The 12452-nt window shown below is 45.3% G+C and overlaps 1 protein-coding gene across 3 annotated transcripts; it reads right to left on the reverse strand.

The window, feature by feature from the left end:
* Positions 1–6659: 6659 nt before the first annotated feature.
* Positions 6660–10263, reverse strand: Tex51 (testis expressed 51). Of its 3 annotated transcripts, none has more exons than XM_040758035.1 (9): positions 9998–10261; positions 9834–9908; positions 8555–8644; positions 8255–8272; positions 8091–8174; positions 7466–7541; positions 7338–7380; positions 7143–7204; positions 6660–7028 (listed from the first exon to the last, which is right to left on the reverse strand). In XM_040758035.1, exons 1-9 carry the CDS (start codon positions 10194–10196, stop codon positions 6881–6883), a joined length of 795 nt encoding a protein of 264 aa, XP_040613969.1. In that variant the 5' UTR covers positions 10197–10261; the 3' UTR covers positions 6660–6880. The 3 variants fall into 3 exon arrangements, with proteins under 3 accessions (XP_040613969.1, XP_040613970.1, XP_040613971.1); XM_040758036.1 differs by having other exon boundaries at positions 10006–10231; XM_040758037.1 differs by lacking the exon at positions 7143–7204 and having other exon boundaries at positions 6819–7028; positions 9998–10263.
* Between the last annotated feature and the right edge of the window lie 2189 nt (positions 10264–12452).

The raw sequence follows: 12452 nt of genomic DNA on the forward strand, positions 1-12452 counted from the left end.
ACAGTCCTCAATACGCACACATGTTCATGACCATGCCCAACAACCTCACATACATGGACATTTGTGCTTATACAAACAAATACACAGACATAAATAAAACTAATTCTTGTTTTGTAACTACACGTTTCAACGAGTGCTTGGTTCTAGGAGCCCATGAACTCCCATATCTGTAGATGTTCAAGTGCCTTATATAAGACAGTGTAGCACCAGGGCCAGAGATGGCCCAGTGCGTAAGGCACTTGTCTCACAGGTGAGGACATGAGTTCGAATCTCCAGAACTCATTTAAAGTCACGCCCTGGTTCTTCCCTCTTGAAGTAAGAAAGCATCTAATTAAAAAAAATTTCCAGAAACCTATAGTTATGAGATCTTGGATATTTTAAAGAGACCTTGGAATTGTAGAGAGACTCGCAAATTTTGGGGAGCCTTTGGATGTTCTAGAGACTTAGGATATACTTTTCAGGCAACAGAGACAGGAGAATTTCCAGAAGCTCAGGCCAGCTAGACAGGTTGACACAGTGCTAAACAGCATGACACCCTGTCTCCAACAATGTGGAAGGTGGGAATCAAAAACCAACACACACACACACACACACACACACACACACACACAAACACACTATATACATATATATACACACACACTATACACATATATATGTACACACACACTATACATATATATGTACACACACATACATATACACTATATACATATATACACACACACTATATACATATATATACACACATGCATACACACACACACCCTATACATACACACACTATACACATATATATGTACACACACACGCATACACACATACATACACACTATATACATATATACACACATATGCACACATATACTATATATATACATACATACACACACTATATACACATATATATACATACTATACATACACACACACTATACACATATATATGTACACACACACCCTATACATACACACACACTATACACATATATATGTACACACACACACCCTATACATACACACACTATACACATATATATGTACACACACACCCTATACATACACACGCACACTATACACATATATATGTACACACATACACACACACCCCCTATACATACACACACACTATACACATACATATGTACACACACGCATACATACACACTATATACATATATACACACATATACTATATATATACATACACACACACTATATACATATATATATACACACTATACATACACACACACTATACATACACACACACTATACACATATATATGTACACACACACCCTATACATACACACACACTATACACATACATATGTACACACACGCATACATACACACTATATACATATATACACACATATACTATATATATACATACACACACACTATATACATATATATATACACACTATACATACACACACATATACACACACTATACACATATATATGCCCACACACTATACATACACACACACTATACACATATATATGTACACACACACACACCCTATACATACACACACACTATACACATATATATGTACACACACACTATACACATATATATGTACACACACACCCTATACATACACACGCACACTATACACATATATATGTACACACATACACACACACACACCCTATACATACACACACACTATACACATATATATGCACACACACGCATACATACACACTATATACATATATACACACATATGCACACATATACTATATATACATACATACACTATATACATATATATGCACACTATACATACACACACATACACACACTATACATACACACACACTATACACATATATATGTACACACATACACACATACACACACTATATACATATATACACATACATGCACACATATACATATATACACACACACATATACAGACTATACATATATATGTATACACACATGCATACACACACTATATTCATATATATACACACATACATACATACACACTATTTACATATATATACACACATACACACATACACCTATACATATATACACACACACATGCAATCACACATACACACACTATATACATATATACACACATACAGACTATATATATGTATGTATATACACACCCGCATACACACATACATACACACACTATATACATATATATACACACACATGCATACATACACACTATATACATATATACACACATACACACATATACTATATATACATACATACACACACTATATACATATATATACACACATACACACACATTATACATGCACACACACATATATTAAGGATAAAACCTAAATAAGATGGTATAGTATGGTCATATACCACTTAATAAAGACAATATGTTCTGAGAAGTGGATCTTTGGTGACTTCATCATTGTGTGACCATCACAGGGGGACTTTACATAATCTAGAATAGCTATGACACCACTGGGCGATATGCTCTTATGGGACCATCCTTATATGGTCTTTTGTTGACTAGAAATCTCATTATGGAGCCCATGACTACGTGCCACACGAAAATATTTGCTTATGCACAACAGAATACATATTGAGATGTGGAAATAATCCCAAACTGGCAAAATCTTAAATATCCATCATTAGTAGAAACTGTAAGCAAATAAACAGGCAGTGAAATCATATTAAAGATACTTATGTATACAATAGGCACTGGAAAATACCCAGACTATAATATTCAGAAAAGAAAGAAGTCAGACACAGTGGAGTGACACTGTAACTGTATTTTTCAAAGTTCGAACAAGTAAATTGATTTATGACGTTAGTGGTTGTATTAAGTACTTTCTTGATGCTGTGACCAGAGACCTCACGAGATGTGATTTAAAGGGAAGAAGGGTTTTATTCTGGCTCACCGTCAGTCAGGGACATCCCAGCGCAGTAGGGAAGACACAACAGTCGGGGGCATCCCAGCACAGCAGGGAAGACACAGCAGTCGGGGGTGGGGTGGGGTGGGGGAGGCATGGAGGCAGAGCAACCTGCTGGTTAGTCATCGCATTCACAGCCTGGAAGCGGAGTGTGAACAGGAAGTGAGGTTGGGTTAGCCAGCCTCCAGTCCTGCTTCCAGTGACCAACTTCCTCCAGTGATAGACACCCTGCCTCTTAACGTTCTGCGACCTTCCCAGGCAGTGCTCCTCATGGATTTCTCAGCTTCTTTTCTTAGAGCTCTGGGGTGAGCTGTGTTCTCCCACATCACCAGGCAAGAAGAGGTACCACAGGCTAGCCCACAGGCCAGTCTGAATGGGGCTTTTTCCCCACTGAAGTTTCTTCTGAAAGGATTTGTAACGAGCATCCTTCCCGCCTGGGTCCCACCACTGTCTCAGCCCCCAAATAACACACAAGACACTATATTAAGTATGAAGTTGTTGGCTGTTTGCTATGGTTTCTCGTTGGCTAGCTCTGACTTAATTATTAACCCATAATTACTAATCTATGTATTTTTACAAGGATTAATCTTACCGAGGATGCAGCCTCATGCATTCTCTCTTCCCATGATCACATGGCAACTTTTCACTCTTAACTACATTTCCCAGAATCCTCCTCGACTCCTAGTCCCACCTATCTTGCTTCCCTATTGGCCAACAGTGCTTTATTCATCAACCAATAAGAGAGACATATTTACAGAATGACATCTCTCATCACCTCCACTTTTCTGTCTAAATAAAAATAAAGGTTTTAACTTTAACATAGTCAAATTATATATAACAGAACTGTTATCAAGTAAAAACTATAGTTACAATATTTTGTCCATTAACATTTAGTAAGATTTAAAGAAAGTATTTTATCATCTATTCTATCTTTGTGAGTCTAAAAGTCTTATATGTAACTTATATTTTATCATAACTAAGGAAAACTGTAACTATCTGTCTTCAACTCCATCAAAGACCACAGAAGGATAATATATAAACACTAGAATTGACAGAGGCATCTCACTACCTGGACAGTCACCTGAAGTTCCTCTGTAATGTTGGGGCATCCATCTTCAGCCCATAGGCCACAGTGTGTCTGGCAGACTTCTCAGCAAAGCAGGAACTTTTAAACTGTCTGTCTGCATTGGCAGTCTGTCAGTCATTTTTCTGTGTCCTGTAGAATGTCCGGCAGACTGTTCCATGAAGCATGAACCCTTTAGGACTGTCCATCTTGTTTTGTAAGTTCAGCAGTCACTTTCCTGTGGGTTCTGCATGTCCAGATTATACAGCAACAGTCAAACAGTTCAGGAAAGAGTAATTTCTTGCCCAAATGGCTAGTTCTGCCATGTTAAAGGTAAACTCCATAATGAGTTTCTTTGATGCCCATCATCTTCTCTGATGTAGATTGGTGCTGCCAGGAGCAGACATTTCTCATTGTCAAGAAAAACCCTAAACCATTTTTAAATGCCATTTTCTGAAGGTCTTTGAAAGGTTTGAAGAATATCCATTTCAAATACATCTCTGGATATACAGAAAACGTAACTAACCTAACTATAAGTTCTGACTATTATAGATAACTATCTATAATCTGTATTTAGTTACACATTACATTTTAAAAGATCAGTATAAACACAATGCTTAAACAACAGGAGAAATATACACATCACAAAATTGACCTTAAATTTGTATCAATAAATGAAAATCCATACCAATACACAGTATTCATTTCTGTATCATATTCCCTTTTTTCCTTTAGAAAGAGATTGAATGTGATCATTACCGTTTATAAGCGACCCCATTTAAATGAAAACAAAAATTTATAAGCAATACTTGGGAATTTGGACTTTGCTCATTCCAAACTGCTTCCTGCTGGTTGGGGGCGCTGTCCATACCATGGTGATCATGACAAAACACGGAAACCTGGTTAAGTCCTTGTTTTTGTAGTCTGCACGGCTGCATTGTCTCAGCTGTTTCAGATGCTGGACTGCCCAGGGACACTGCTTCAGGGGGTCTTGCTTCATCAAACCACAGAAGCCTGGAAGGAATCCACAGCTCCTCATTTTCTGTGGAAACACAAGTAAAAACTCTTTTCCCAAGTAACCTGTCCTTATATTTAAATTTAGAAGTCAAAGCATTTTTAAAATATATAGGTTGGATTAATTCAGCAGCATTGATAATCAAATACCTTTTAACAGTTGTTGCTCCAGCAATTAAACAATTCAAAGGCAACACAATAGCATACAGTATCCAGACTCTCTGTGTATTTCATTCCTTCTTTATGTGTCTTTTTCGTTACTCTATTGATTTTACTTTTATTTATTTATTTTCCTGAGGCAGGGTTTCTCTGTGGAAATCTGCCTGCCTCTGTCTCTAGAGTGCTGGGATTAAAGGCATGTGTGTCACCATCACCCAGCCATTATCCTGTTTCTTTTTCTCCCCCAAGCCTATGTATATTTCTAAACACAGTATAAACATTTTAGAGGCTTTACTTTATCTGAATCTGATTTTACTGTAAATCTTTATGTTTTTCTGGCCATGTGTCTTTTGTGTGTTAAGAGACATGGCTGTTTTAACTGCTGTCTTTCCAAGATGGGGAGCGTAAGTTTACCGCCAGCACTGGCCACGCAAGTCTCTGCTTTTCTCTAGCAAAACAGAGCCCACCTGAGAAAATGCTGCTATCAAGAAGTCATGCTTCTCTCTGTCCTTTTGTTTCTAAAACCCCTTTAAAGTTTTTTGTTAGATTTTTAAGTGGGAGTTCATGCCCCAAGTCCAGGTGCCATATGTAACGTGCATTCTTTCCTGCCAGCTGCCTGGGTCCCGCCACTGTTTCATCCCCCAAATAGCACACGAGACACTACATTAATTATGAAGCTGTTGGCCATTTGCTATGGTTTCTCATTGGCTAGCTCTGACTTAATCATTAACCCATAAATGTTGGGTCTCAGCCCCCACGGGGTCTCTGTGAGTCGCTGGCCAGCCAACAAGTCCATCCTGTTTTCCAGCCCAAGTACATCCTGTTCTGTAGTCCTGGCTTACTGTCCTGGCCTTGCCCCACTGACATCAACATCTAGCAAGAGGAAAACACTCTCTCTTCCACCTGGGGTTTTTCCACTGTGCTGTAAGCCTGTATATAAGACTGCTCCCTCTCCATAATTGGAGAGAGACCTCTTAGCACTTCCAATAAAGGAGCACACACGCATTCTCTTAGCACAAAAGGCCAGACATCTTGTCTTTCATTTCCTTATACCTCGGACTTGCTCATGGTGCAGGAACCACACGTAATTACTAATCTATATATTTTTTACAAGGACTTATCTTACCGAAGACGCAGCCTCATGTAGGATCACATGGCAACTCTTCACTCTTGACTACATTTCCCAGAATCCTCCTTTACGCCTAGTCCCACCTATCTTGCTTCCCTATTGGCCAGCAGTGTTTTATTCATCAACCAATAAGAGAGACATATATTTACAGAATGACATCTCCCATCAAGGATTCTAGTTTGTTATAAGTTGACATAAAAACTAGGGGGCACAACACACTTTTAAAAAGTCTCCCTGCCTTCCCCTACACAAAGAAAGTAGCTTCCAGGCCTAGGGCTGTAGCTCTTTACAGAGTGTTCCTGGGTGATTTAGATCTAGTCAAGTTGACAACAATGAATGAGTATTGCATCCGCTTAAACCAAATCTCCAGAAAAACCAGGAAGAAATGTTTTTAATGAAAGAACTATTGTACAAAATGATATGTGTTTGGAGGGAGGGAGGGAGGGAAGAAGGGAGAGAGGGAGGAAGGGAGAGAGGAAGGGAGGAAGGCAGGGAGGGAGGGGGAGGGAGGATGAGAGGGAGGGAAGGAGGAAGGGAAGGAGGGGGAGGGAGGAAGGCAGGGGGAGGGGGGCTTGTCTGCAGAACTGCAGAACCTCAGAGCTCTCCTGGCCCCAGGGAGGAGTGCTTTGTACGCGGCAGAGTCACCAAGTCCAGAGACGACTTAGCGGTCAGACAACATCTGTTCTGGTTGTTGTTGTGAGTGCTGTTCCCTTCCGTAAGGGGGTAACTCTCTGACTCTTCCCTGCAAAGAGGAAAGAAATGGGACTTCCCAATGCAATCCCAGGCTCTCTGACTTCTTCCTCCTGGGAGTCCCACTGGCCACAGCCACCCCCAGGAGTCGTGACAAAGCTGTTACCATGCTGGCCTGTTCATGTCAGTGTGCAGGGCAGAGAGAGGAGCTGGCTCTGCAGGAGCACTCTGGTGACAACAAGAGGCTTGAGGGACTTTGCCCATCTGTATCCCGGGCCCAGGTTCAAATATCTCTGCACACAGCAGGCCCAGCAGGCAGGCGCTGAGCCTCAAGGCCCCAGAAAGGAGTGTATCTGATTACCTCAACAGTCTTCTTCTTCTTTCGGAGCCAGAAAAAGTAGCCGCTGGGCAAGAAAAAGGCGAGAGACTGTTCAGTCAGAGGGTGGGCGTGTGTCCTTCGGGGCACCGGAGTTGGGAGGAGCCACTCACCCGATGCCAGCCACAGCCAGGAGCGTCAGGGCGCTGATGAGGATCACAGCCCACTTGTAGGTCTGAACGACCTTGACTGGGGGGGGGGGAAAGGAGGAACCCGGTGTTTGGAGACTGGGGTGGGCAATTGAGGTTACAAAAAGGCCGTGTCCTGGGGCAGACTGGCCCTTCAGCAACGTGTTTTCTGTACCGGGGACGGCCAAGACTGGAGGAGTAGGGGACAGCAAGAAAGGTTGCTGCCACTGAGAGGTGTGAGAGGCCAGAGGAAGAATGGTGGAGGCTTGAGAGCTTGCGGTGTAGTCCCCCTTCCCCCACAAAGGCAACAGCAAAGACCCTCCAGCCAAGCTCTGTTGCATGGCGTCTTTTCTCTCACTGACTTTTTTTTTAAGTGACAACACTGAGAGAGTGGCAGGTGTGCTGTGTCCGAGGACCCAGAAGCAGTGGCTCCCAGCTCTAAAGCCAGGCAGATTCTGTTGTCTTGACCCAACAGAAGAAGAAAACCTGGGGCCATTCTAGCTAGGGTAGAAAAGAATGATGGGCAGAGATGGGGAACCCAGGGGTGGGGGGTTTGGGAAAGGGAGGATGAGTCATGTGACGCCCAACGAGTGGGTCAAAGGCCACCTACCTGTGCAGAAGGTAGGGTCATTGCAGGACAGGAAGTGCTGCTGGCAGTCAGCACACACAGTGACCTCCGTTGGGGAAAGGATGTCTGTGAGAGAGACGAACAGGAGCCTCAGATGAGGCAGGGTCTCTCGTCCCTTCCCCCAGCTCAGCCCTGGGCATACTCACCACAGGAGTCGTTGCAGGCTGCCCAGGAAAGTGAGATGGTGGAGAAACTGAGGCATCAGAGAGGCACAGACCTGGGAGTGGTGGGGTAGGGAGCAGGACATGGCACTAGGGGACTCCTGGGGGGAACCTAACCTGTGGGTTAGGAAGGAGCTCCTGGGGAGACCTTAGGAGGGACTGCCCATTGGATTCATGGACCATGGTCTAAGGATGGTGGGGAGGGGGGGGAGGGGGTGGGGAGGGGGGGGCGGGCGGGGAGGGGTGGGGCGGGGAGGGGTGGGGCGGGGTGGCCCCACCTCCTACCCCTCTGCGTCAGCTCCTGGGACCTGTCCTTCAGCTTCTCAGCCAGCAGCCCCTTCTGGACCCGGATCTCTTCCAGAAGCGCTGACTTGTCTGGGTGTAGCATACGGGAGAAACTCACTGATAAGAAGCCAGTCTTTTGCGTACATGTGCACACATATGTACTGGTACCCCGTGCGTGTGAGCCCGTGTACTGGTACCCCGTGCGTGTGAGCGCGTGTACTGGTACCCCGTGCGTGTGAGCGCGTGTACTGGTACCCTGTGCGTGTGAGCCAGTGTACTGGTACCCCGTGCGTGTGAGCGCGTGTACTGGTACCCTGTGCGTGTGAGCCCGTGTACTGGTACCCCGTGCGTGTGAGCCGGTGTACTGGTAACCCGTGCGTGTGAGCCCGTGTACTGGTAACCCGTGCATGTGAGCTCGGAACCTGGCAGTCAGCCTTGGTTGCTGTTCCTTAGGAACCACCTTATTTTTTGAGACAGGGTGTCTTACTCTTCGTGCTGTCAAGTAAGCCGCTGGGGTCCTCCCACCTCTGCCTCCTCAGCACTGGGGTTGATAGGCACAGATACTACATACATTTTTAAACACGTGAGTTCTGGGAATTGAACTCAGGTCTTCACACTTAAAAGGAAAACCTTTTAATGGTGGTTGAGCCTTCTCTCCAGCTTTTGCTTTAAAGAAGTGTGTGTGTGTGCGCGTGCATGTGTGTGTGGAAGGCATATGAGTATACATCTGTCTGCGTCCTTCCAAGAGCAGGGATGCGCGTGTCACGGCATGCACATGGGTGCCAGAGGAAACCTGGATGCCAGTCCTCACTCCCATCTTGTTTCTTGAGGCGGGCTTTCTCACCGTTTGCTGCTGTGTGCATGCAGCCAGCTGACTCGGGAGCTTCCCGGGAATCTTCTGTCTCCACCTCCCCATCTCTCTTTAGGGGCACTGGATTGCAGACACGTGCTGCCACTCCTAGATTTACCAAGCTGGGCTCCGGGGATCCGAACTCAGGCCTCGTGCTTGTACAGGTAGGGCTTTATCTACTGAGCCGTTGTCCCAGTCTCCCCTGACCCCCACACGTGGTCTCATGTATGCAGACTGATCGCTATGTAGTGGAGGGTGACCTTGAATCCGTGATCCCCTCGTCTTCACCATTAAGTGCTGGGATCATGTCTGTACCACCGCAGAACGCACAGTGGCCCCGTTGCTCTTCAAGGAAGCCTCTCTACCCACTACCAAGAATGCTGTTTAGATCAGGGTTAGGTGACCCGACTCGGTCCCTGGGGTCCTTACCATCCCTCAGCTTCTTAATGGCGTTGTCCACGTGGGTGAAGAACACAGCCGTTTCCTCTTCCAGTTGATCTCGAGCTGAGAATGGGACAGGGGACAGCAGGACGTCGGGGACAGGATCAGGCCAGGCGAATGGGTGCTCCCGTCCCTGCCCGGCTGTGCCTCACCGAGGTACCAGGGCGCGAGTAAGGTGCTGTCCTCCAGGAAAAAGGAGTGTAGGGCTTGTGAGAGTTCCGTGGGTGGCCCTGGGTTGCCCCAGAGCACCTGCAGATCATAGTCCAGCAGAGCGGGCAGCTCCGGCCAGCACTGGAGACAGCTCTTCCCGTCGGACACCGGCAGGAGGCAGATCAGCAGGACGGGAAGCATCTTCTGGAGTCTTACCCATGTGTTCACAGCCCCGTATGGGACACCACGTTGCCCCGGGGAACCGCGGAACAAAGGTAAGTTCCGTGGACACAGTAAGGGGTCGTCTGAGTCGAACCGGGGCCTCTGGCATCACCGCCAGCAGAGAGGGAGGGTGCAGAAAGGGGCATCAGCATCAGTGTGAAAGGAGCCAGGTGGTAGCAAAAGGTCTGAGCCTCAGGGTTGACGTGGGGGGGGGGCATTAAGACGCGTTGTCTGTTTGGGTGAAAACTTAGAGTTATTAGATGGCATGGGCATACAGACACGTGGCCTAGTTTTGGGGCCAGTATACGAGTGTTGTCCGACGGGTCTTCAGATGAGGCAAAAGCCCACGGGGACAGTCTCACTTGGCAGTGAACTCTGGGACAGGGCGGAGCAGTGCCGTGACTGTGCAGCCGCAAGCTTGCTTCCTTCTCTCTTGGAATGCTGGTGACTCCCCTGGGCGTCGTTTGCCACTCACGCATGGGAAACGTGATCGTTCCTGGAAGCCCCGTTTCTCGAGTATCTTCCCCTACAATTCTTTGGGAATGGATGCGTCTCAGGTTTCTTGTCTGGCGATGCCAGCTGTCATTTCAGACCCCGGGGAGCTGTCCTACTTCCGTGCTGACAGGAGGGGAGGTAGATCACCCCCATTTTTTGTCAATATGTTTTGAATGGGGTTGCTGTTTTTGAAAATGTGTGCCTATGTCGCTCACCTTTTAGTTTTGTAAGGACAGGGTGTACCTGCCTGGCTCGGTACTTGGCCAAGCCAGCAAAATGACAAGTGTTGTTTTGGTTTAAAGATGTTTTGACGTCAAAGTTGGGAAAAAACACGTTTTACGTATTTGTTTTTGCTGGAGGTTAATGTTGGAGGATGGGAAAAACTTGTTTTATAGTATGGAAGAACATGTTTGTTTTTGATGTATAAATAAAGACGGCTGGAACTATTCCAGGCCAGCCACCTGTGTGAAACTCAACTGGTGGTCGGACAGTTCATTTCTCTGAGTCAGTGTCTCTTCTCGGCCTCGGGGCTTGAACCCAGGCTGTGGCAGGGCTTGCAGCAAGCAACAGTTGTTAGAACTCAGTGGTTTGCAGCAACGTGTGTTTATTGTTATTTGCTAGTGTCTAAAAGTTTAGGTCTGGGTGAGCTGGGTTCTATGCTCCATGGATCTCAATAGGTTAAGTTTACGGTGCCATCTGGAAGACCTGAGGTTCTGTCAGATAATTAACTTTGGACTCCACCATCACGGCTCCCATCAGCATTGATTAGATTTGTGACTCTGGGTCTTTGTGCATGGCATGGTGGAGTGAAGTTCCTCATTTCCTGGTGGCCAGGAAGAGAAGAGGAAGCAAAAGGGGAAGAGACCAGAGCTCATCATCCTCTTTAGTGGAAATTCACGGTCGCCCAACTTTCTCCCGCTAGGCCTCATTTCTCAAAGGTACTGCCACCTTCCCAGACTGTCCCCTGATGAAGGTCTAAGGCTCTAACGCTGGCCTCTTGTGAGATACTCTCCCAACTGTGGCTGTAGTTGAAGGGGTCGTGGCTGTTGGACTGGAGAGAGGGGTGCTGTCAGCATCTAGGGATACTTCAGTTCCCTGCTGCCCATGGCTCCTTTATATTTCTTGAACTTACTCCTTCAGGAAGGGGTATGTTTCTTTAAAAGTACCTGCCTAAGACAATCTCTGCTTTGGTTAACTCAAGGTTATACTGATTTTTAGGTCTCAGTCATGTCTGTAGACTCCCTCGTCTTAATCCTGTGTTAAAATCCATCACGCAGTGTGACCTCACACCTGAGTGTTTGCTGATGGTCCTATCTGGATGTGGTGCTTTCAGATTCTCGTTGAAAGATTTAAATTCTTCGGAAAAAAAACCCAAAGGCTTTTATAAGTAAAGAGGAGGAGTGGAGATGATATACAGTGAGGTTTCTGCAATAGCCTGGGTTACTTAAACTGGGTTTTCCTTTTAAAATGTAATCAATCAGTTTTATTAGCTAAAGTGAAAATAGTACCTATTGATAAAGCTATTTTTTAAAGAATAAATTTTGGTTCCTTTATGGCTTCTGGAGGATGAGGAGTGGTTGCTAGGGACAATATTTTTTTTTTGGCTCTGATAAACCCTTTCACAGGGTTATCATTTACTATGCGTGACCTTTCCCATAACGCCTTTGAGTTTAATCACCTGCAGGCCCAATCATGCACAGGCATAGGATGTTAAGGAAGGGATTACACCTAAAAGTTCAT

The sequence above is a fragment of the Mesocricetus auratus genome, unplaced genomic scaffold (assembly GCF_017639785.1).
Source record: "Mesocricetus auratus isolate SY011 unplaced genomic scaffold, BCM_Maur_2.0 Super-Scaffold_100015, whole genome shotgun sequence".
Lineage (NCBI taxonomy): Eukaryota > Metazoa > Chordata > Mammalia > Rodentia > Cricetidae > Mesocricetus > Mesocricetus auratus.

What these genes read in the sequence shown, in the direction of transcription:
- Tex51 (XM_040758035.1), bottom strand. Translation starts at nt 10,196, where the DNA reads ATGCTTCCCGTCCTGCTGATCTGCCTCCTGCCGGTGTCCGACGGGAAG. An exon ending in ACTCGCGCCCTGGTACCTCG is followed by an intron (nt 9,909 to 9,997) that starts GTGAGGCACAGC and finishes TCCCATTCTCAG; the next exon opens with CTCGAGATCAACTGGAAGAG. An exon ending in AGAAGAAGAAGACTGTTGAG is followed by an intron (nt 7,205 to 7,337) that starts GTAATCAGATAC and finishes TGTTGTCACCAG; the next exon opens with AGTGCTCCTGCAGAGCCAGC.